Here is a 26,613-nt window from a genome sequence, read left to right on the forward strand (position 1 = left end):
TTTTGAAATAATGTTGAAGTACTGTCAAGCTGGAGGACTTCTTACTCTGACTCCTGTAACCCTCATTGTACAAGGACTAAGGGAAGTCAGAGGAAGAGTGTTCTGTTTCAAAATAAATGCTGTGTAGACACTCCCAATTTCAAAATAAGCTATTTTGAAATAAGCTATGCAACTGACATAGCTTAATTTGCACAGCTTATTTCGAGTTAAGCCCTGCAGTGTAGACGCATGCTGACAGGGGAGGGAAATGCCCTGCTGTCACCACTCAAATCGAATAAATTGACAAAATATTTATCATAATTCCTCAAATTCAAAGCATTTTTATGAAGCACTGTAATATATTAAAAAACCTGACTACAATAGTACTTATGAAGGGCAAATAGCATACTCAACAATTTGAAATTCTCTTCTTGGTTTCTTTCTTTGGCCTGGATTTACTGATAAAGTTTTATGATTTTTTTAATGTTTTAGGCATTTTCTTTAATGCCTGTATTAATTACTCATTTCCTCTGAAGTTAATGTAATTAGGCTATTCTTTAAATGGGAAATAACTCAAGACTTGATTACACCACATTAGTACCTTCACACGGAGAAAATAAGGGGTAATAATGGGCTTTTTATATTGAGCAAAGAAAGACCTAACAAGAACCAGCGGTTGAAAACTGAGGCGAGACAAAGGCAGTAGTGAATGCTTCAAATCAAGACTGGATGTCTTTCTGGAAGATATACTTTAGCCAAACAGGAGTTATTGGGCTCAACACAAAGGTAACTGAGTGAAATTTAAAGGCCCGTTATATACAGGAGGTTAGGCTACATTATCTAATGGTCCCTCTGGTCTTAAATCTCTATGAAACACCTTGATGTCATCTGAAAAAGTCAGGGTTAATTATCAGTTTCCTAAGAGAGACTATTTTTAATTATTTATACCTATAGTAAAATATGTTGATATTTCAGGTTTACAACAGAACAGAACGAGAGGGCAGTGAGACTGCTGCAACAGAAAAGAAGTAGGAATGATATCATGACTGCTTAAGTGATTTATGTGATAAGAAAAGGATACCTTGAACACACAGATAAATTCTGTGAGAAGATCTGAATACCAGTCCGAATGATATGGACTGGGAAATGGCACCCATTCATATAAAAAATAGTCTACCAGCAAGTTTTTAAAATAAGTATTATCTGATTTCCTATAAGGGTAAAATGTTCAAGATAATAAATGTCAGGAGAAACATAAGGCAGTGGTGGTAAAGCATGCATGTTAGGACTGTAGAAAACGCAATGCTTTCACATATAAGCTTTAAAGGTCCGTTTTTAATCAAGCATACAGTAGAAAACACTAGGACTCCTTAGGAAAGAAATGATAGATTTAAAGAAATTGCTGAGGACATGGGACAGTTGCCACTCTCACCATATGCCATTAAGTTAGATACTGGGAAACCAGTGAACCACTGGGAATACAGGAATGGCTTTCCCTCTTAGCTAAGAGCATAAATAAAGCAGCATGTGTAGGGAAATGCAAAATACAAGAAAATATATACTAATGTAAAAACTGGTTAGAAAGTCTTATTAGTGAGCATATTCATTAATAATTAGTTTAATGTTCTCCCACAATCTGAATAACAGTTACATCTCTTTTCTTACAGATGGTCTCCTTTGATAAAGGCTGGGGATTTTTCAAATCTATATTTTAATGGAGCACATGCAAACAATCTCCTTTTGCTTATTTCTTTTATATGCACCTTCACTATCAAGATCTGAATAGTATGCTCTGGGAACAGCACAATTAACTCCATGGTAGGAAGGGAAGTTTATTTTTCAATGTCGCACAAAATAATATCCATATTAATTCTCAGAACTAGGCTAACAGTCTGCAGTCATGTCTTGTCAGGCTATTTTTTTGTAACATGCCATATACACGGTTATAAAAAATGAATAAGTTTAATATACTATTGTATACATATACAGGCACACCAAATGCACAGTGCACTTTACAAAACACATTTTAAGATGACCTATTGTAATTCTTCATTGAGAAAGAAGGAGATTCCTCAACTGAGAAGTTTTAAGGTATGAGAAATGTTCACCCCATGTTTAAAAGTTGAAGCTGAAAAAGCTTTTACTGCTAACAAGGAAAAAAGTGTATTCCACATATATTCAAAATTTTCCAACAGTCTTAATAGTTTCATATCAATACACTTTAATATTCAAATCCTCTTTGCAGGATTTAGACTTCCACAGAGACCTGCTATCCTTATCTGTTACTGTAAAAAACTCAGAGACCTCATATAAAGCTTGTGGGAAGAGAAGCTAAAGAAAACAGGGGTGGGAGGAGGGAGAACCCAATGCTAACTAAACTAGTTTCTCATGGTGGCAGTTTGCATGCATTTTTCTGATGAGTTATGTATACCATTTATGTTGCTATTCAGAAGTGTTTCTCAAGCTTTCTGCTAATTTTTAATATTTAATTATATGTACAAGATGGGGATCCTGTGCTATTATATCTGAATGATCATTCAAGAGGAAGTTTAAAGAAGAAAGCTACACACAAAAATCAACCTACTTTAGCTCTCTTCAAAACTATAGGATATATCTCCCTAGCCCGGGACTCTCTTGTCTTGCAACATCTGTGGTCCAGCAGAACCACGGATGATACTAGACCAGAGAGCCCAAAGGCTGGGAGGTCTAGTAGTGTGGATAGAAGCCCCATGGCAAGGGGGGCTAGTGGCATGGCCATGAGCCCTGCAGCACAGCTGGGAACCCTGCAGCAGGAGGAGTCGGTGGCGTATCCGGGAGCCCTGCAGCACAGCTGGGAGCCCCATAACTGGGGGCCAGTGGCACAGCCAGGAACGCAGCAGCGCAGCCAGGAACCCAGGCAGTGGGGCCAGCAGTGGCTGGAGAACTCCAGCCCCAGGGAGCCCTGGCTGGGCCAGCAGCGTGGGGGCGGGGCCTGAGCCTGGTGGCAGCAGCCAGAGCCCAAAGCAGTAGAGCCAGAGCACAAACAAAAGCCTGGAGGCAACGGGACCAGGGACCAGGACAGAAGAAGCCAGAAGGCCCTCCTTTAGGACCAGTCAGGTTCCAAGGGAGGTCCAACCTGTAGATTTTTTTATACTTTTTCAAGTATAGCTACATGTCTAACAAATGGATATAAAGGATAATTAAGCCTATTCTGCAGCCTCCCTACGTATTTCTGCTGAATGAAGCAATTCATAATTAAGTGTCCAAAATAGGCAAGAAATAAAACTAATTACAGTAAAGTAAAATATGTATTGGCACTCACCAAACGCTTAGAATCCTCCTTCTGTCTATAAAAAAACAGAAGTTGACGTACTAAAAGGGTTAGATTAGCTCCACTGGTAATGGAGACCGTTCCTCCAGATTGTGCCAAATTAGCACAGCAATCAAATTCACTTCTTTGGATGGAGTACTTAAATATTAAAAAGAAATTAAAATTATGTTCTGACAACATATTAAAATATACATGCAGGATTTTAAGCTACTAATTTTGCGTTTCTATTTAATTGAGAAGTAAAATGAATGGACTATTTTGATTTCATATATTTGTTAAGAATCCAAGTTATACAAATCCCCTCCACCGCATTATGCAAATTCTTTATTTACAATTTGTTCTGGAGATTCATGTTAAGAAATAACATTTAATATAAATGGACTCTAAGTCAGAGCCCACTGTAAACCAGTTCATAAACAGAAACAAGCCTTTTGCAGAATAACTGACCCATTACTATCTTGAAGAAGCCCCTTCCAAACCAATCTGTCACTGAAATTATACAAAGAAATCTGTTTGTGTTCAACACTATAAAAATGCCATTTAAATCATTTCATTTTCAGAAGTGCTAAGCAACCATAGCTTTTCTTCATGTAAATGGCAGCTGCAAGAACATGGTCCAGCAATGCCCTTCTGTATGTACTTAACTTTAAAAGCACAAGAATTCCCACTTAAGCCAATGCTCATTAAAAGGTGCCTTTTAAAACTAAGTCCAGACTGAAAATAAAAATAAAAACTTTTGCTTTTCACTATTCTTACATAGGTTTGCAGCATGCTTACTTACCACAGGAAGCTAGCAATATCAAAAGTTGCTCAACAGAAATGACTAGGACTATCATATTAAGAAACCCCAATTTCAATTAAATTGTTTTACACATTCGTGTTATCCCAATCTCTCTCAATTTAGGAGAAAAATACCTACTTGGTATTTTCTGACTCTATACCCCCGTACAAAGGACTGGATGATTATAGCATTTTTCAGCCTTCGTCTTTCTTCCTATAAAATGAAAGAAATAAGGCAGTCAAATATAAAAGATGCTGAACTGAGTCTAGCTTTTATAATGTTAGCATGTATATTTGAATTCAAATACATTTTTGTTTTCTGTATACTTTGTCCGAGTCACTTTTGCTTATTTATGAAAATGAAATACATCTTTACCAAAATAATAGAAAGGTGCTTATGATTTATACATCAGTGACAAGTATGCAGATCTACATAATTTAGTACTACCCATTAAGAGATGCCTTTTGTTTATAAAAGCAGTGTAAATTTATAGCAGGATATAAGCAATTTTTAAACATCAGCAAGAATAATATGAAAATGTCAGGATTTGAGGAACAAAAAAAGAGTTTTCATATCTTATTAAACATAGTGTTTTAACAATACACTTATTAATGACTGATTCAAATATGATAATACTGTTTACCCTGTGATCAAGTGGTCAGCCAAAGTTTTGGCCTTTTAAGATAAGAAATAAATGTCATTCCAGTATATTCTTGGTGTAGTCCTACTTCCTCTAAAGGGATCCTTTGCTTCTAAAAGATGAGATCTCATGCTTCAGACTCAGAAACATGGCATGGATATAGGAAAAGATACTTCTTCCCACAAAAATTAGACAAGATGGAAAACATTTTATGGAGTCTTCTCAGCACCCAGAAATATCTTCAAGTGTCATTTCCTTAAGAGACTTAATTTCTGCAAAAAGGATTAAGCAGGAAGCCAAGCTGGGATGGCTCAGGTAGTAGGGAAGAAGTTTAACTGTTTCTACTCCTAGCACAGCCAAATAAGGTGCTAAGATGTATCCAAGGGAAATGTGTGTAGAATTACATTTCCCTTCATGTCCATATAATTTGGTAGGATGCATTTATGGGTTGGGGGAAGGATAAAATTGCAGGTAATTAAGTAAGGAGCTCTCAAACACAATGGTTAAAGACAGGGGAAGTAAGAAAATCACGCAACAGCAAAATCAGGTAATTTTTTTCCCCCCTTAAAAAAACTCAGTGAAACCCACATATGTTTTTAAGGCCTACACAGGCAAAAAAGAAAAAAAGGCTAAAGTCTGATGCTATTTAAATTTTACTGTAGACAAACCAGCCATTCTTCTTATTCTAATTTACTAGTGATTAATTTACCAAATATGGTTTTTCCTGTTTTCTAAGGCATGCAATTTTTTGAGATGAGGTGGCAAAATAGCATTAAAAGAATTTCTGAAAAAACAATTCAATATCCATTATGTTGCTGAATCCCAGGTCCCCAAACAGATAGCCTGAATATTCTAATATCCAAACAAATTAATTCCATGCTGGCCCCAGACCAAAACCTAACATTTTAAATACCAAAGATTTTAGGATTTTAATGGGTGGAAGGGCAAAATTAAGAAAAAACTTCTGAACCTCAACTATGGAGAGGCAACACCTCTCCATATCATCACAGGGCAAAATTATGCCACAAGGCAGATATATTTTCCATCTCTGCAAGTAGGGGTTTCATCCTAGAATATATAATTGTCAATTAGTGACCCATAATTGTGTATGTTTAAAGTCTGAGGTCACTACTGAGATTTCATGGCACGCATTTTTTGAAAGCATAACTGATTTTGCTCTCAAAGGACTCATTCTTTTAAAAACCTCTTTTACCAAGGGACTTTTCTTTTTTACTGCAAAATTAATATTTGTAGAGATATATGTTATACAAACATTTGTGTGAAACATACACAAAGTATATTCCTGTAATATGCCTGTACACAGGGATTTATTTATGATGCAAGTATTAGCAGCTGCAAGTATTGTCACTTAGCAAACAATTTCTCAAACACAGAATAGTACTTTTGTATGTTGGTAAGGACTGACAGATCATAAATGGGAATTTAAGATAAAACATGAATGTGTAAATTCAGGACATAATTGTACATCCAACTTAACAACCAGATCCTTCTTGTCCTCAAAACCCAGTAACTAATATAATTCGCTATTTTATAATAGAACATGTTACCACTCTAGCAAAAGCCAAAGCACAGGTATATGAGTCCAGTGTTCTTGTTCATGTTCTTTATCAGCATGAAACTGTTCTGGTACACATGGTTGTCTGAGACCAATTATCTAAACTTAAAGTAGTATTTTCACCTTCCTTAACATAGGGACTAGGGATGTAAAAACCCAATGTGTTTAACCAGTTAACCAATTCAAGCAGAAGGCAGACAGGGGGATCACTCCAGCCCAGCTGGAGTTGCTCCATACCTGCCGCAAGCAGAAGTTGCACCAGCTGGGCTGGAGCTGCTCCCACAGAGCCCCACAGACAGGGGCTGTTCCAGCATCCCTGCTAGAATAGCCCTTGCCTGCTCGACACCCGGGCCCTCCACAGAGGGAGGGTGCCCCAACCAAGACTCCGGAGTAGCCCGCTACCGTGGTGAGGGAGGTTGTCGTGGAGCAGCCCCTGTCTGCAGCGGGCTTCCAACAGAGCTAGAGCAGCCTCCTGCCCACGGCAGGTGGGGAGCTGCTCCAGCCCCCACTGGTTAACTTTAACCAATAAGCCTCACCAACCTAAGTCAACAAAAAATTATTTCTAATCCCTTTGTATTATTTTATCATCTCGTTTGTTCATTAAAAAGACAACCGTGTTTGGAATACAGCATTTTCACCCTAACCATTTATATTTTTTTCATAGCTAACTCTGGAGTAATTAACCATGGCAACACAGGATTGTGATTTAATTGCAGGTCCAAGTATCATTATTATGATAATATCTATTCCTTTTACAGTGTTCTTTCATCATTAGATTTCGAAGTACTTTACGAAGGAGGTCAGTATAATCTTTTTACAGATGGGAAAACTGAAGCACTGAAAGGGGAAGAGGCTAATGGCAGAGTCCAGTATAGAACTCAGTTCTTCCGAGTCCCAGTCCAAAGGGAATCATGGGCTAAGCGTGAGGATGTGAATGGGTAACTGGTTATCTGGTGAATAGCAGCCTAACCGAGTGATTCTTACAGTGACTGGTTAACCAGTGCCCAGGAGCAGCTGGCCATAGACCAAGGGCTACTCCAGTTCCATTGGGCTCACCATGGAATGGACTGGCACCCCTAGAGGGATTAGGAGCAGCAGCCTCTGCACTGGCAGCCCTGCCTGTGGGATCTGCCTAATCGGTTAAAAGGTTAAGCAGGATTTTACATCCCTATTTAAAAGCAGCATAAAGACAAAAAGTCCTGAACATATAAATTCCTCTTTCCATTACAGGCTTAATCCACCATTCATTCAAGGCAATGGCAAAACTCCCATTGACTTCCGTGGGCACTATATCAGAGCCTAAATGCTCTTTTTAGGTTGTTTTTGTTAGTAAATAGCTCTTTGAGAAAAATATTCTATGGGGCAATCTAGGGGAGGAAGTGTTAAATGTCTGTGTTGATTATAATATACTGAAGAACAAAATGTACATAGAAAGTTAACAATGAAAAAACTATAGAACAATTTCAAGTAAAAACAACTAAGATACAAGATTTCAATTATCATGCTGAAAGAAAATTACAAAATACATGCAAGCTGTTTTAAAAGACATTATATTCACCTCTCGTTTACGCCTTTCTTCCTGGGTACGATGCAGAAGCGAAGCCTTTTCTTCCTAGAAGGGGACAAAAAAATTGCTGTAGTGTTTTCACGCATAAATTCTGGTATTTGCATAAAATAATATATGTTTCTTTTTAAATGGTTCACAGTACAGAATACATTCCATGTTCAAGAAATGGTAGAAAAGTTACCTATTCACATATTCACTGTTAGGAACCCAGATCTGATGCAATTACATGTGCATTTACCATCTACTTCTACCAATCCATTTGAAAGTTCACACACATTAATGAATTTAAACTCAGAACACATACCTATAATTTAGAAAAATATTATTCCTATTTTACAGATGGGAACCCAAGGCAGAGGGAGATTAATTACCCAATCCAGCAAAGTACCTAAATTGGTGTAATTGTAAGACTGTTATATGTATGGTTAGTACTTGCTTGGAGACAAAGTGACGTTTCCAAGGTCTGTGGCAAAACCAGGAGGCCTGAGTTCTATCTTTGAGTCCCAGCAGTTTTTGCCTTAATCAATCATTAAGTTTTCTCCATCCCCACAAAACAGTGAGGACCAAGATGTCAATAAATGGTTTCAACATATTGCCAGCATGAAGGATATTTTTACATTCCGACATAAAAAGCATCAAGTATTTTTTAATTATTATCATCGAGGATCAAATTAAAGCTATGATGCACAACTTCCAGGAAAATGACTGCACAAGTATTAAAAAGATATGAAGGAGTATATTAGGGATGTAAAATCCCATTGAATTAGTTAACGGATTAAATGCTAAGTTTAACTGTTTAATTGATTAAATAGGGGCAGGCTGGAGGGGGCTGCTCCAATGCGGAGCAGCAAGGGGGGAGGGAGGGCTACCAGCTAATTTTACACCCCCTCACTGCTGGTTCCGCCCTGAGAGGTTGTGACTCCAAGCCCACAAGCCCAAATGGGCTGGAAGCCGGAAGCCCTCTCTTCCTCCCACTTCCAGACCCAGCCCTCACAGGCTGGGAGTCAGCAGCCCAATGGGGCTGAAACAGCCTTCTGCCCATGACGAGCCGTGGGCTGCTCCTGGGAAATGGTTAACCCATTCACACCTCTAGAGTACATGTGGGAACTTTAGAAGGAAAATATTATTAGGTGTGAAGAGCAATTAGAAAAATATACCTCCACAATAACCTGCAAATAAGCTTTTAGGCTAAGGGCCAGCAAGATGCAACCTATGGGTTGGGTCTGGCCCTCCAAGCTGCCTGCGGGGCTGCAGGACCCTCAGGCACAGAGCAGCCCCATGCCACTGTAAGCAGCTGGCTGCCTCCTGTGGCTCTCCGCTCTAGGCACTAGGGCAGAGATGCTTCCCATTAACGGTGGGGCTTTCTGGTTAATCACTTACATTTCTACCTCACACTAACAGGCGAGCTCTCACACTGGAATCCTGCCTTCCCTCCTCTCTGCCAATATCCACGGCCTCACCCTGGGATCCCACACCTCCACTCAGAGTAGCCAAAAGCAAAATCCACTAGACCCACCTCGCTAACTGCAGAAGCATATCTGCTCGGGCAGCTCCCTAGCCAGCATTGTTCACATCACGGCAAAGGCAGCCCGCGCAGCTTCCCAGATCAAGCAGCGCCCTCTCTGGTTGGGACTACGTGGGCACTGGGGGCCTGGGTGCTGCTGGGAGCCATGCGCGAGGCATAGTCCCTGCGTGCCATCCACAATGCCACCCTCATCTCTGGACTGGCAGCCTCAAGAGCCTGATTAAATAACTTTTTCAAAATATTTTGCAGGCCAGATTGGGGAAGTGCTTCAACTGCAGATAGCCCCCAGAACGGGAGTTTGAGACCCTTGACCTAAACAAAATAATTTATTTAAAAGGATCTTTTTCATTCTCCACCACAGTCCACATGTGGAGATACCCAAAATCACCTTTTTCTTTCTCTATTTCTATGTACTCTCTCATTAGTCTACAGAAAAATTAGCCAAAAATCATAGTCAGAACATACTACTCCCAAAATAAACTAATCAATGCATCTGAAGTAAACTTTTTTAATTTTATAAAAAAATGTAATCATTTCTAAACCAACTGTCCTCAATCTTTGGATGCCAAGAATACAACTGTAAAAACTGAAATTTGAAAATAGACAAACTTTGATTTAGGGATGTAAGTGACTAATCGAATAGCCGACTATCTGATAAGCAAAAGTGTATTGGATAGTCAACACACTAGTCGACTAGTCGCTTCCCCCCCCCTTACCACAAAGAGGCAGCAAAGGGGGGGGGAAGAGAAGGGTGTGCTGGAGGGGAGCTGGCTTAAAAGCCGGTTTCCCCCCAGTCCAGCACCGTGGGAGGTGGCAGGGGTGCAGCGGCCCACTGAGGCTCCTGTATATTTCAAAGAGCAAGTGCTACACGGATCCTGAGGTCAACAGGGAGTCCCCCACTGACCCAAAGCTCCATGCAGTATTTCATTCTTTGAAACATATGAGAGCCCCAGCGGGGACTCATACATTTTGAAGTTGGCTGCCGCTGCCTCCCTGACCCCTCCCACGGAGCTGGAGGAAACCAGCTTTTAAGAGAGCTCTCCCCAGCACCTTCTTCTCTTCCCCCCACCCTTGCTGCCCTCCTGCTGGGGCTCTTGTACATTTCAAAGGAAGAATGCGCTAGTCCTTATCAACTAATCGAACAGTCGATGGAAATCCCATCGACTCTTCAATTAGTTAATCAAAATTTAACATCCCTACTTTGATTAGGATCCTTTTATATAATACACTGCTAAAAGAAGTAAAAAAATTAAGTGAACACTATCCTCTAATTTCTTCATATGGTACAACAGACTTTAATACAAGGCAGTCAGACACAAAGTAAAATACTGGAAAAAAGAAAAGCCAAGTGCCAGAAAAAACTGTCCATTTTAAATGGGATTTTAAAACTATTTTGTACAGTTCAGTAGAGGAAGAAAAAAATCCCACCACTTATTCCTCATAGACTTCAAGGTCAGAAAGGACCATCAGGATCTTCTGGTCTAGCCTCCCGCACATTGTAGGACACAAAACCTCACCCATCCATCTATTACTTCTGTAATAAACTGTTACAGAAGTATCCAAATCCTGATTTAAAACTTCAAGTTACAGAGATTCCACAATTTATTCTAGTTCAAATCAGCAAGTGACACATACCACACATTGCAGAAGAAGGCAAAAAAAAAAACCCCACCCTCTGCCAATCTGATCTCTATAGGCAGTATTTTAATTTCCAAAGACACTGAGTCTCATTGGTCTCCAAAGAGAATTGTTTCTGAATATTTTAAACAATAAAAATATCATTAAATTGGTATATTTAAAAAAATAAGATTTCAAATGGAAAGAAATCCTCTCTCACTGCCACAGTAAACGTTTCTGACTGTATCATGTAAAAAGACAAATTGAAATTAATAATATACCATGAATAAAGTAGATAAAAGGGTAATTTTGATAGCATGAACCAAATATGAATCAATTGATAATCTGAGTTTTCAGCTATTTCCTTGAAGAGTATCAATTGCCAGAAAAGAGTTAACTCCAGTGATCTACTATATCTGGTACTTGAGGAAACTCTTAGTATCAAACGCCTGTAAAAAATACACTCCCAGTGACACCTGTCCATCTGTTTCACTCTGCAGACAAAGCAAATAAGAAAACACTCCTGCTCTAAAACATGTAAATTTGTAATTTTTCACATTTCAGGGCTGAAGGGAAAACAAAAGAGAAACAAAAAGGAAGACATACTGAACTAAAGATGAATAGGCATGGGTGAGGAATGAAAAGGGGATGGGAAAGAGACAATCATGATACTGTGAAACCTGTGTTATCTGGCATGCTCGGGAATTAGGGTGTACTGGTTATATAAAAATTCTGGTTATCTGGGGGTTCCATCAACCTAGGAAAAACCAATGGGCAATAATAGTAAAACTCAAGTTCTTAATATTGGTAGTTTTGTAATGTGAGGCAGATGGTCCCACATTTCTATTTTGAGTTAAAGATGATTACTACTTCTTAATAAAAAATTGTTAAGCCAATTATGGTAAACCAAGTCAGGCCTGTGCGCTTGAAGATGTGACAGTATTGTGGCTGGAGGCAATGCCAGTTAAAGTTTTCTGGCTAACAGAGTGCCAGATGATAAAGCTTTCACTGTACATAAAAAAAAAAGATACATGGACAGGAAAAAATGGCAAGAGGGATTGGAAGCCCAAAATCAATTCTCCTTATAGCCTACTTCCTCCCATTCCCCCATTTGTGGCCCATCCAGTTTCAGAAGACTAATGATTAGTGGACTACCATGTAATTAGTCCATTTCCTCATGCTTGAATGAACACATGTATAAACAAATATAATATTAAAATAATATTAAAGTTCTTGATCCAATATTGTATAAATATTTGAAGTTATTGTATTCAAAAACCTTGAATGTTTAGAGCCGCGTTTCTCAAACTATGGGTCCCCGACCCCACGGGGGGTCATGAGCAACTTAGAGGGGGTTGCAGTATCACAAACATTGAGAACCCTTGGTTTAGAGTATAAACTAGATATCATGAAGTAACTAACTTTCAGGGAACAAATACAATTAGATGCGTAAAACCTGGTTATTCAATGACCAAAGGGGGGGCAAGACAACAAATCTCAATGTATTTGCATTTTAAACATCAGTACAATGGAGTTATAACAAAGATTAAATAGCACATTTATTATGAAAATACAACAAACATCTCCTGATCGCTACGCTTGACAACACCCGTCTCTGTGGGTAGGCAGGCCTGGCTCTCCCCCAGCCACTGGGGAGGGCCAGGACAATGCATGGCGGCCCTAGCTTGCCCCCTCTAATCCAGCCTCCAGGCCAAGGCCAGCCCCAGCTCTTCTCCACTCCCACCCCCCAACCTGTATTTGAATTTGATCCCTCTGCCTCCATTCCTGCACTCACCATTCTCCCTAACCTCTCCACCTCCCCACCCTACACTGACTATCCCTACCCCAACCTCCTTCCTCCATTCCTACACCCCCATCCTTCCCTAAATCCCACACTCTATTCCTATATCCCCTTCACCTCCACCATCCCCCTTTACTGCACTGCCCATTCCCACATAGATCTTATCCCACTTTCCTCCCTCCTTACAAACACCCTGCCCCCTCCCACGAATATGTCGATCTTTGTACCCCTCCCCTCCAGGAGCACCACCAGGCCAGGCAGCACCACAGGAGGAGCCACAGCCCGTCCCCAGCCCAGCGTTTCTGAATGGGCCAACTGGGGCAGCTTTGTTCCATGGCAAGCCCAGGGAGCTCAGAGTGCAGAGCAGAGGCTCCAGAGAGCTGGGGAGCAAGACCTGCCCAGCTTGCAGCAGGCCCAGTAGAGCGCACCTAAGCCCAGGCCACACAAAGCCAAGCCACACAGCAGGCACGTGAGCCGGACAGGCTGGGGGGCATAGGCAGAAAGACACTGGTTCAGGGGACTCAACGGGATAGGGCTACCACCCCACCATTTCACAAAGCAGTCACGTGGTCAGGGCTCCTCGGGATGCCGAGTGACATGATGACATCACTCTGTTATCCTACAGGAAAAGTTTTGAGAGAGATACAATGGAGTTATAACAAAGATTAAATGGCACATTTATTATGAAAATACAACAAATATCTTTTTGACAGTGAGATCTATTTGGCTGTGAAATAACCTCACCTAAGATATTTAAAAAACCAGACTCGATAAAGCATCAGTAACCAAAGACGTATTAGGTCAAGTACTCCAATTCTAACATATATGCTCTACGAGTAGCTTAATTTATAGAAAAAAATCTCAGTAATTATTTGTATTACAAGGCCATCTTTATCTAGTTATTAGGGATGAAACGGAGTAACTGTTTAAATGGTTAACCAATAAGCATGAGCTTTTCTGTTACAGTAACAGTTACATGCCAGCTCCAGGCCCTGCTCCTGGGGAGCTGGCTGCTGCCCTGTACAGCTGCCTCTGATACGGGAGTGAGGCCACCAGCCAGGAGCTGGCTCCTGACACACACTGGTTGCCAGCCCAGCTCCTGGGGAGCTGGCTGCACTGCAGGCTATGCAGCATATACTTTATACTGCAGAGCCCGCAGCATGGAACCGCTAAGATTTTTAACGGTTACACGGTTACCTAATTCATTGCTTTTTAACATCCCTACTAGTTACCTTTTTTTGCTTTTGCATTTAGAATTAGCACACCGGAGGAAGGACAGAGTAGAGCAAGTTTCACTAGCAATTACAAAATCTATCACAATATACAATAGAATCAGTCGGTCAAAGACTAATGTAACTGTGCATTTCTGCATTCTCATTACTGATGCTGAGTCATATTTGGATTCTTTCAAATACGCTGTCAACTACAGTCCAAGCTTTTTTATCCAGCATATTGGAGGCAGAGGGGGTACCATTAAGTGAAAAATACCACTAAACTAAGAGCAAGTCTGGGCTCAGGGAGGGGTTGCAGTGCTTGGGATTAGGGTATGGGCTCAAGGTACAGAGTAGAGGCTCAGAAGGGGGCACAGCCCTGGTGCTCCTGACAGAAGTGTGGCTAGGCAGCTCTGCACAACTGTTTCCACCCACGGGTGCCACGGGTGCTAACCTGGCAGCTACAAAGGCAGCACCATGGGGGAGGGGAAACGGGAGCCAATGCTTCCTCCCCCACGTGTAAACATGTAACTGCTGAAATTTTCAGCAGTTACATGTTTCCACAAGTAAACCCATCTCCCCTCAAGCTCTATGAAATGGACTCATGGACACAAGGGTGCATAACTTGTGGTATGCTTGGGACAAATTGCTTCATGTAACCTATCAATCTTACTGTCTTAATTTGCTGGGTCTGTTTATCTAATTTTGGTGTATGTATCATTCTTCTGTGAAAAGTTAGACATATGGAGTACGGGATGGTTTATGGTTTTAAAAGTGTGAATGCAAGCCATCAAGGGTATTTATAGGTGATCACCCATACATTGAGGGAAAGAGCCTCTTTTCTCCTTTGAGTCCAAGCAGTGGTTGGTCTAAGGAAGTCATATGGCCACCCCAACTGGTAGAGGCTCGCCAAGTTATTGTCCACGTAAGGGTGAAATGTAGAAACAGAATTTCTGCCCAAAGTGGAATCTATAAAAAAGGAGTCAGCAACCTATGGCTCACTAGGGAGCCAAATATGGCTCTTCTGGAGCCCCAAATCAGCCCCCTTTTTCCCCCCACAGCAGGGAGCCAGCGCTGGCACTGCAGCCTTATGGCCCCACTCAAGACTGGAACACCAGCGCTGGCTTCCCATAGGGGTGGGGTAGCAGGGAAAAAGCCCCAAGGCTCCGCACCAGATCCAACGTGCAGGGAACAAACAGGCTAAAACTGACTCAGTGCAACAGCGTTTTCCTTCCCCTTGCATGGGGGAAACCAGGAACCAAATATGACTCCTAGAGCTGCTATTTTTTTCTCCCCTCGCCCCCAACACAATTCCTGCAGGCCTCCCCTGCGAACCTTTCCTGGAGGCTTCCTGCCGGCAAATGGGAGCAACAGGAGGCATGTTACACGGTGCCTGCCGCACAGCACGAAAACAAGTGCCCCCCCCACCCTCTCACTTACCCCACCCCTGGCTAGACAGCCTGCTCTCAGTGTCCTGGACAAAATCCCCCCTATGCCCTGCCTCCAGCCCCCTGGCCAAAATCCACCCCTGCCTTCTGCCCAAAATCCCCCCGCCCATTGCCCTGTACCCAGACACACACACCCTGCCCTCTGGTCCATGGACAGGCACCGTCTGTCCCCTGGACAGGCAGCCAGCCCACAACTCCTACCCCAATGGCCTGCCCCCCAGCCAGACCTCGCCCCCTGCCCAGATCCTGCACTCTCATCCCTATCCCATTCACAGGGAGCCCTGTCCCACACACTTAACTAGACATGTAAGCGACTAATCGACCAGTTGACTATCCAATAATCAAAAGCTTATGGGACAGTTGACACACTGAGTTGTCACTTCCCCCCCTTGGTGTTTCTTCAGAAAAAGGCAGCAAGCATGGGGAAGAGGAGGGGATCCTGGGGGGAGCCAGCTTAAAAGCCGGTTCCTCCCAGCTCCATGGGAGGGGGCAAGGTGCAGCAGTGGTGTTCCAACTTTGAAATGTGTAAGAGTCCCTGCTGGGGATTAAATTTCTGTTATTTTAAATTTAAATCTACTTTGCTCTGCCTGTTTTCACTTACAATCTTTTACATCCTACTGCTTGTACTTAATAAAATCACTTTTATTTACTATCAAGCCCAGTGTAAATAATTATTACTTGGGGGAGCAATAATATCCTCCTTTCATTGTGAAGAGGGCTTACCTAAATAATTCATTTGGGGTTCTGATCCAAAACTGCATTTTCCTTGGACCTGAAAAGTTTCAATGTCTGTACTGTTTTTCAGCGGGTGAGGGGAAGGGAAGAGATCTCTGCTCTTTGCCTTCGCTGGGGGAGACCAGCTGAGCTGGCTCAGCAGGACAGGGTGGTAAGCCCCAGAGAGCAAGGTGGCGAACGTCAGTTGCTTTGTCAGTGCCCTGGGAAGCAGTCCCCAAAGGATCTTCTGTGACTGCACCCCGTCACAAACCCATTTTAACATCCCTAGTTTCATACAGCATAGAACACACTGTCAGCACTTATAATCTCTGTTCAACCCACTCTTCCAGTGGAGAGTCAAAACTGTCTCCCTGCAGCAAAGGTCACCAGTAACCATTTTTGCAGCCTCCCCATATTCGGTGAATTGAGCCTTGGAATGCCAAATGTAATAAGCCCAGTACCGCTACAAAAGCAGCTGTTGTACCAGCAAGAAAAATCTGATATAATGCAGTCCCCAAAGCTGTTAAGTATAGCATGAGAGAGTCCCAAATTCTGAAGTGAATGTAGAAGTGCTTCAGACATCTGGAATCCTGTACATTTCACTTATCAAGCACAGGAAGCAGATAAGTGGAGAAGAGCTAAGCAGAAAAAAGTAGACTAAGCACAAGTGACAGGGAAAAGACCAAAGCAAGAAGACAAAAAAATACGTAAAGACAAAATGGAGCAGATAAAACAGAACAACAGATTAAACCAACTCAGGCAAGAAAGTTGAAGGAGAGAGCAGAGAAACAAAGAGGCTAAGGAAGCAGACAGAGGACACATCATACTGTAGGAAAAAGGCTCATGGCAAGACAATTAGTAATTACAGTCACCTCTTTAAAGTAACATTTTAGAATACCAGAAGATAACATACAGGTCAAACCTCTCTAGTCCGGCAACATCCATAGTCCAACATGATTTTAGTTAGCTGGATGTCCACTTATGGGTGTGGCCAAGTTTTCCAACAATCCCCTAAAGTTTCTTTACAGCCATCCATCCTGGCTACAGCACTGGCTGAGCCATGCAGGAGGCAAAAGATGGGGGCAGGAGTTCTCAGTGTGGCTGGCAAGCACAGGGCAGGCTCTCGCTGCCCATTTACTTTCTCCGCAGGTGTAGCCAGACACAAAACCCCATCTTGTTTTTCCACGAGCCCCATCTTGTTCCCCCCCCCCCCCCCCCCCGAGAGCAAGAGAAAGGCAGTCAGCCTTTGATGCCCTGGGAACACAGGTTTGCTGCCTGTCCCTGACTCTACCATAAACAGAAACCAGACAGTAAATGGGCTAGCTGACGACTCGGGGCCTCCCGTCGCCCTGATGGCTAGTACCAGTAATTGACACGCCTGCACTGTCCCAGAGAGGAATCTTCGCCCATCACATACCAGAGGTGCCCATTGTCTGCATTTTCCCAGGTGTAAATTATGCTTTGCACCCTTCGTGGGAAACTTGGCATTCAAAGCCATTTTTCCTAATTGGCCACTTGAAACCAGGAAGAAGCCTTCATGACCCAAGGGGTATAAAAGAGGTTCAGCAGCCCACCCCATTTGAGCTCCAATCATCTATACCTGCTGGCAGGTATTGATTGTCTCCCGAGGTCTGTGGGACGCCCAACCTCGCCCTACTTCTTCCCGAGGGATTGAGAGAAAGACGCTGGCCACGCCAAGTCTGGAACGCAGGGGTGAGAATATACCTGCTATGTGTCTATTTTGCATGCATTTAATAAGAGCTCAGAGAACCAAAAGGGTTTCATGGTACCTGTAAGTAACTTATTAGTGTAATTTCTGTCCTGTCCTTTGTAGTGTCTGTGTTATCTGTAACACAGTAGTAGCATTTAACAGCTAAGTTTACCCTGTAACAATAAAATAGTAACTGTTTAAGCTTTAACCTGACTCCTTCAGTTGCTGTAACAGAACCAAGCACAATTTAAAGAACTTCAGCCGGTCATAAGGGACTCACTGCCCTGACCGTCGGCTGACAGCAGGCACATCAAGTAGGCTGGAGTTCTGGGCTTGCAAACAGACCTCAGCGGGTGGCTGGAAAGCATCAACTCTGTTTGCTTTGCAATTCGGATTCCTTTGCACCCCCTGGCTGGTGAGGCTAAACTTGGGGGAAGCCTCTTTCTTGCAAAAAGGCAGCAAAGGATGGTTGTTGGGGGGGGGGGGGTGTTGCACCAGGTTATTTGCAAAATCTGGTGCATTTGGCAGGAGCAGGTCCCAATACAATAAGCTTGTCCAGGGCAGAGGAGTTTGTAGTAATTCAAGGTAGTAAGGCTTAGAGATGGGGCAAGCAGGAGGAAACGAACTGACAACTGCACCGTGGACTAGCCTGCACCAGTGCAGGCATGGGCCCTGGGCTTTCCCCAGCCAGGTTACTCTGGGGACAGCAGCATGCCCCCACCAGTGCATCCTGGGCTCGTCTTTCATCCAGGTGAGTTCAGCATAGCATCAGCACCTGACCCTTAGGAAAGGACTACAATGCGCAGAGTAAGGAGAGGGGAGGCAGCGGGGGTTGTTTCTGCTTGGAGCAGGGAATAGGACCAGAAGGCCTCCGTCTCTTCTATGTCTGCGAGGTTGGAGCAGCTGTGCTGGCTCCCTACTGTGTGGGGGACGAGGGGACGCTGAGCTCCCCACCCCTGGGGAATGGCAGTGCAGTGATCCACTGTTGGGATGCAATGGGAGCAGCGGAAAGGCAGTCCACGGAAAGATTTACATTGAGCCAGGTGGTCCATGGGCCAAAAAATTTAAGAACAACTGCCCTATAAATAAAATAAGCTTAAGATTTCCTTTCTGAAAGGCTGAGAAGCTTTCAATCAATAAACCAGTTTTGTCACATAGCACTTTTTTTCATTCAAACAGATTCCACAATTCTATAATTCTTAAATATGTACAATTATAAATCCAGATTTCCCAATAAAATCTACACAAGCAGACCCCTGTGCTTGTTCAGCTCTCATTGCAGTCCTGGGACCCTAAATCCTACTTTTAGCTCATCATAGTGTGCCATACCATGTGCAGACTATATTATGCAGGCTAAGTACATTCTCTAGATCCCACCAACGTACTTCCCATTAAAAATATGCAAGAAACCTTATTCTTAATGTGACATTTTCAATGCCATAACAATAGTGTGTGAACAAAATCTCTTAGTTTATTACTAAAATCCTCTGATTATTCATTTGCTTGACACTATTTAAGCTTTGTTAACTTTTCACATTTTTCCCAGCATCAATGTAATAAATAAAATACCAGTGAAGTCAGTTTCACTTTCAATTCCATGGTACTGAAAAATCTGAGTTGCAAACACTGTCTGGGAAATATTTATTTTAAAACAGGTGTTAGCGGGGATTATTATTATTATACTATTTAAGGGTCTTAAGTTTTATAAAAGTTTGTTTTGCAAATTCTACATTTCGGAATAAGTTTGTATTGACAGTGTCCCAGTTTGTTCTGTGAAGCAATACAAAATGTCATTACCATGTGATTACTCTGCAAATAGTTCTCCTTTGCAGATCCCTACTCCCATGCAAAGTTCCTTGCATTCAATGGAATTCCATAAACTGAGGATCAGGGATCTGCTAACATAGATACAGTTGCAGGTTTAGGACCCAAGTTTCTGGGAGCACGGGAGGAGGGGGGAGAGAAAGCCCCCACCCTCCCAGATCCGGCTTGTGGAGAATGGCAGAGCGAGCAAGTCCGTGCACTGCCGTTCTCCCAGCAGAGTGGAAAAGGGCAGGAGAAAGGGCCGTGCATAGAGCGTACCCAGCAGAGCCCGAACATTCCCCGCTCTGCAGCGGTCCAGCCGAGCTCTGCGCAGTCTCTGCAGGGACTCCAGCAGCAGCTCTCAGGAGTGGCTCCAACCAGAGCCCCTCCCCCTTCAGCAGCAGAGGCAGCCCACCTATGGATAGAGGAGGCCGGTCTGGTGGCGCACAGCAGAGGCAGTCCTGCAGCGGGAGGGAAGGGCCACATGGTGAGAGAGGAGCTTGCCGGACAACAGCGCATGCTGCATGGGAGCTTGGAGCTCTGGACACTGCATGCCAGCGGCAGCGGTCCTGGCTACCGTGCAAATCATGAAGGGAGCCGCTTACATACTGGATGGAGGCGGGGAATCACTGCTGCGCCGCGCTAGCACTGGGTATGTTTAAATCTGCGACTGTCTCAGAAAAAAAGGGACGTATGGTCACCATATCTCCGCGGCACACCTCCGACTGCCTCGCAGCATACTGGTGTGCTGTGAAACACAGTTTAAGAAACTATGAGTTAAACAGTTAACTACCGGCTGCCCGAGGCTTCTGCAGCTCCTGGCCCTCGCAGGGCTGCTGGCAGACTATGAAGAGTTTAACTGATGCAGATAACCAATAAACTTATGCTTCTCGGTTAACTGGTGACACTCTTGGGCTATGCCCACGAAAGCTCATGATACCATCTACAGGTTTTGTTAGTCTATAAAGTGCTACCAGAACATTTGTTGTTTCTACTGAAAACTAACTTTCAAATGAACAGGCCCAGAAATTTACTGTATTAGTAAAATGAAAACTGAAACTAACAGTGACTTTCAAAGTCTTGAAAGCCAAAGTACCAATGAGCTTTGTAGGAAGATACATGACAATACATGAAAATTAACCAACTTGTCATCTAATTTTAAATAAATTATTCATGGAACATATCTGATCCTACAAACACATACACAGCTAGTATGACTAGTCCAATTGAAGTCAATGGTACTATGAATGGAAGGTTGTGTTTGCCGGTCCTTTGATAGAAGATATCATGCATGCACAGGTTTATTTGCAATGAAAGATTTTAAAAGTTTCAAAAATATTACAGTTGAAATCAAAGGCACTCTCAGGTACAGTAACATTAAGAACATTTTTTCTAACAATCAAGAGGTTTAATGAAACAAAACAAATTTTAAAGATTTTTTTAGTTTAGTGAAAAGAGTTTGGCTGAATTTAAACATTTACCTTCCAAGATTACATTCCAGATTATATTAATGCAAAAAGTAAAATAACCTAGCGCAAAACTGAACTTGCATATTTTTAGTAACCAAGTCATTTCTACATAACATAGTGATAAATTACATTACATTCAGCATCTTGGATCAAGAAAGCTGTTAGTAACACCAGTAAAAAAATGTTTTATGTGATTTTTTTGGTTCACTGTTCCTTTAAAATAGACCTACCATTATACAACACATTGTGGGCCTATTATCAGGAAGAATCAAATTTAGGCCCAAATACCTAAGTGTTACTTACAAATAACTTGACCTATTAAAATGTTTCTTAGGCCTGGACTACACTGTTAGTTAGGTGGTGTGATTTTTTTTTATTGACATAGCCAACATAATTCCTAGTGTGGCACACTTTTGCTCCAATATGTTTATGTCAGTAGATGGTCTCAGAGGGGTAATCGCGTCTGTAAAAACAATGAGGAATCCTGTGGCATCTTAAAGACTAACAGATTTATTTGGCATAAGCTTTCATGGATCAAAACCACTTCATCAGATGCACGTGACTATGCTAGTATAGTTTATGAACCTAGACTACAAGTGTTTTGCTACTTTGGCTATACAGGAGGCCCCCAACTTGCAACGCAATTGGTTCTGGGGGAAGCACTGCAAGACGGGGGTGTCGTAACTTGATCCTCATTTACAATAGGCACCATGTGCCATCGTAAATGTGGGCCAAAGACGTAAGTTGGGCGGTTCCAGCCCCTTCCACACTTGCAAAAATGGTTGTAAGTGCAGGGGTCAGAACTCAGGCGGTCGCAAGTCTGGGGCCTCCTGTACCAACATAACTATACCAGCAAAATATCCCTTGAACATCTTAATTTTAAAACTAGACAGTCTGTATACATAAACAGTACCATTTATTTGAGCTCAAATCCTGCAATTGTATCAATCATGCACCCATACACAGCTTGGCTGGACTTCAATGGAGCTCTGCACTGGTGCCAGGCTGCCTGGGTACTAACTTTTGCAGGATTAGAGCTTTTAACTGATTTTTTTTTTAAAGTACTTGGGGATGGGATAGTTTATGCCAAAGAATAGTTCAAATTTTCAGAAAGAGTTGAGACAAGAAACTGATTTTGGATTTTGTACAGCTGGAACCCATTAGTATTGGGGAAATTACCCACAAAAATCTATTACGTAGTATCAGAAAAAATAGCAAAATGCACAATTCCTAAACTCCATGAAAATATTTGCCAAACTAATATATCTACTATAGCATGTCATGTTATGCAGAAAGTGTGATAATCTATATTTTTCATGTGACATGACAAATTTTAATATTAACTTCACCAAATCCTGTACTTTTTTAAAAACACGCATCTATATTAGAGCCTCCTATGGTGCCCATATTCATATTGAAAACTGTGAGTAACTTTACTTGATTAGACCCACTGATAACACAAGCACTAAATAGATCTATAAGGTCAGATACTTGCACAAAAGTGGAGCTACTTAAGTCAATTACACCCACCCATCTAGATCAGATTGCAGAAGTGGTGTGGGTATGGGACAGAGTTGTATACTCAATCTCGGCTTTCACATTTCCTTAATTTTTGAACATTTATCCTGGCAAATTTACCCATATAGGAATTTAAACTTTGTGTGTGTTAATTTAGAATATATGAGAACAATATTATTCTAATCCACCATGATTAAAAATCCAATTGCAATTTGCATAAACTAGAGAAAATAATAACAGTATTAGAAGATTATATACTTTTTTCTCTTTCTGGAGCAGGAAAAATTCTTTTAGCAATCATAATGCGATGCCAAGGGATGTAAAATACCTAAAATACATTCCTGAAGAGCAGGGCATGCTCTGCCAATTACCACTATTACCTATTAAGATTTATTCTACTTTTGGCATACAAAAAACATAATGTCATGTATGTGGTCTAATGACCATAAATGGCTTTTAGTCATCAGAGATGTCAAAAGAAGGTAGTTTCTCCATAATTCAAGTGAATAGTTACACACACTTAATACAGTTATGATGTACATTTTCTTTATGAAAATATGCAGCAGACAATACTGTGATAGTAAATTCACAGTGAACTTTTCTATCAGGTAACAAGTTTCTCTTATTAGGAGAGACTTAAAAGCTTACTGCCAAACCTGGAGTCCCAAAACAACAAACACTTTCCCAAATCTTTATTTGTTGAACAATAAAACAAATACACTACACCAACGCTCAAACAGCTAACCCCATTATAATGATCATGACAGTCAGAACTTGAATCTAACTGATTAACCAGGGATGCACACCTCATCAATCAAACTGCTTCCAAAAACTTTGTTTTGGAATTTGGTCTGAGAATTCTGTGGCTGACAAAAGTTACTTATAGTCTTTCCAACCAGCAAGCCTTAACTAAACCATTTAACGTCCTTTTAGGCAATACTCTAGTAAAACAACATCATCTACTGACTGCTCCTTACTCAGCACATGACACACTGATTTCAGTTTGCCATTTGAATGCAAACTCGGTGGTGAAAGGGGTAAAATCGGGACCTGACAACCCTAAACCATTTGTGATGGAGGCCCCTGGAGCTTCCATTAAGTTTTACAAGCATTTCCGTCCCCCATGATTGGCGCATGATTTTTGTTGTGTGTTTCAATTAAGTCTTTTCTTTAAAAGACACGACAGACATTCTTAACTATTTCCCTTCACTCAAAGCGCCCTAGAAACTATCTGCTCCAAGCGTGGTTCCCACAACAAACCGGATCACTTGGAGGGGCGGAGGAGGGGGAGTCAAAGAGGAGTAGTGTAATTTCTCTCGCATACTTGTGAATGCACCTGGAGCTTTGAGGGGTGCGTGGCCTGATTTAAAACACAAAAACACACCCTCTCTGGGAGTGGGGACAGGTTTTGTTGGCCCCGAGGAGCCCTGAGTCACACCTGCTCCATTTGAAGGCCCAGCAGCGGGGCGCAAAAAGCAAAGCAGGCAGGCGAGGGACATCAGCCAGGATACAGAATTCAGAGAGACCCAGCGCGGCTCTTACCTTCCTACTTGCTCCTCCAAGAGACACCTTGGGCCTGGTTTTGAAATCCCCTTCGAAGCTGAACATGGTTACAGCTTATCCCATCGAGAGCGGCGTCCCCGCTGCCTCCCAGGCTGACGCTGCACCGGGGCCGCGAGCGGGGCTGGGGAATGGGCAGCCGCTGCCCGCCCAGGGGAGGCACCAGCCCGGCCACCCCAGTGCCACCTTCGCTGCTGCCTCCTGCGGCGATCGCCGGGCGACCCCCGGCCGGGAGGGGCTGCTCTCCCCACACACACACCCACTCGCTCCCTCGCTTCCCTAAGCCCCCCCTCTCGGACCACCAGCTACTGCTCCGGGCGGGGGGAGGGGGCTGGCGCGGCTGCTTCACTTGCACTACGAATCAGCCGGCTCCGGAGAGAAGATGGCCGCCGACCAGCTCCCTCTGCGCGTTCCCGCGTCCCAGCCAATCGGCGCGCGGCCCCGCCGCAGCCGCCCGGAACGCGCGCGGGCTGCCTGCAGCGCGCGCCCGGCCCCCTGGAGCTCGTCAGAGGCCCAGCCTCAGGGCGCTGGTGGCCGTGCCGCCCCGCGTCGGTGGCGCAGCCCCTCGGCACCCGCCAGCCGTGGCCACGGCCCGGGAGCGGGGATGAGCACCGTGAAGGAGCCTGTGCTCTAAGCAGGGCCCTTCCTGGCCTCAAATCCACCCCGCCGAGCCCTTTGCCCCTTCAGCACAGCAGCGCTGTAGGCAGGCCCGCTCAGAGAACGACAGAGGGCTGGGCCACTTTGAGTTCAGCGGCGCCTGCCCAGCGCCCTGACCTAACTTCTCATCCACAGGGTCATACTAAGGGGACTACACTAAAACCCAAAGACTATATGAAAACGAACACTTGAGACGTGTTTATTAACAAGACCATGTATATTAAAAATGTAACTTTAAGTGTGAGTTTCCACTGCCAGCAAAACTCTTCATTTTAGCAATGCTTTTTCTGGCTTTGTTGGGTGCACACTTGTTTATATTTGAAGAAAAATCTAATGTATGTGCAACCTCACCTTTTATGTTAAGCATGGCGAGCCCACTCAAATGCTCTTGTCCCATTGTAGAACCATAGTTCTTCACTTGTTTTAACATGTTGACTGTGCATTCAGCCATTGATGCAGGAAGACTGACAAAAATAGGTAATGCAATTGTGATACTAAGAAATACAGTCGACAGGCCAAGATCGAATATTTCTGGAAGCAGTTTTTGGCTTGCAGTCTGATTTAAAGTAAGCGGAATGTATATGTTTCAGGAAGACGGTCTTGTGTCAGAGCTTTCTTGACATTTCATTGTACATTTCTTGAGACTGCTCTGCTGCTGAATATAGATCTTCATCACTTAGTTCTCTGAACTCCCAAAGGAATCTAAAAAAGGTACAAATTTGTAGTAGTGACTCAAATAGACGTGTAAGACCAGATTTGATGGAGTCAATAATAAAAAAAAAATGACTCAATAGTGCCTTTATGCATCAAATTGAGATGTTAGGGTGTGATTGGTGGAAAACTCAGATGAAATGTCAATATCCCATGCTACTGATTTGGACTCAAAGGATTGCATTCCATTGATCACAAATCTCTTGAATATCTGTAAGAAGTCATTCAGTGCTATCCCTCTCAACATCTAATGTAGCATTGCGTGCTTCAATTACAAGATTAGTTTCATGGATCATTTGTAGCAGCTTCATCCATATGGATGACATTAAAATGCATTCAGATTTGGATATATACTTCTCTGCTGACATAAACTCAGTGCAAGCCTGTTCTGTGAGAGTAAAAGATTCAATCTGCTTTAGAATTTCCCAATTTTGAGGACTGCTACTGGAAGAGGTTGTAAAACTGTTGGATTGTTCCAAAGTATGTGATTGCTTCCTTGCATGATTCAGAGCAATCAATGCCGATAAGATTTAGTGCGTGGTTGCCACAACTGGAGAAAATTCAGTTTGGATTTTGCTCAAGAAGGACTGCTTGTCCTCCATTGTACTTCCCAGTCATATTGGATCCATTGTCATAGTCTTGGCCAATGCAGACTTGAAAATGGAATTTGAAGCCTTCCAGAATTTCTAATACATGAGCAGCGATTTATTTTCCAGTTTTTTTGTGAAATTATCAAACAAAATGAATTGTTCTTCAATTGAAACCTTTGAACTTTCTGAAGTTTTAACAAATTGAACAACCAAGGTCATCTGTTCTTTATAAAAACAGTTTGGAGTTGCATCAATAATAATTTAAAAGTATTTCGCATGTCATATTTCTTCAAGAATTGTTGTTTGCACAAATGTTCCACACAGCTTAATAAACTCATTTTGTATTCTAGTAGACAGAAAATGGACTTGCATGCATTTTCCGCTCTCTTGTGATTCACGAACACGCATAACATGGCCTGATAAAA

At 42.6% G+C, this 26,613-nt stretch overlaps 1 protein-coding gene across 1 annotated transcript in view; it reads right to left on the reverse strand.

The window, feature by feature from the left end:
* Window positions 1-24,655, reverse strand: part of UBE3C (ubiquitin protein ligase E3C) — a 175,996-nt gene extending 151,341 nt beyond the window's left edge. Inside the window, exons 1-4 of the mRNA XM_075922749.1 lie at window positions 24,213-24,655; window positions 7,845-7,898; window positions 4,209-4,283; window positions 3,281-3,427 (exon numbers count right to left, since the gene is read on the reverse strand). Of these exons, the coding sequence (XP_075778864.1) occupies window positions 3,281-3,427; window positions 4,209-4,283; window positions 7,845-7,898; window positions 24,213-24,278 (342 nt within the window). The 5' untranslated portion in view covers window positions 24,279-24,655. The remainder of the gene's footprint in view (window positions 1-3,280; window positions 3,428-4,208; window positions 4,284-7,844; window positions 7,899-24,212) is intronic.
* Between the last annotated feature and the right edge of the window lie 1,958 nt (window positions 24,656-26,613).

This window comes from Pelodiscus sinensis, chromosome 2, assembly GCF_049634645.1.
Source record: "Pelodiscus sinensis isolate JC-2024 chromosome 2, ASM4963464v1, whole genome shotgun sequence".
Lineage (NCBI taxonomy): Eukaryota > Metazoa > Chordata > Testudines > Trionychidae > Pelodiscus > Pelodiscus sinensis.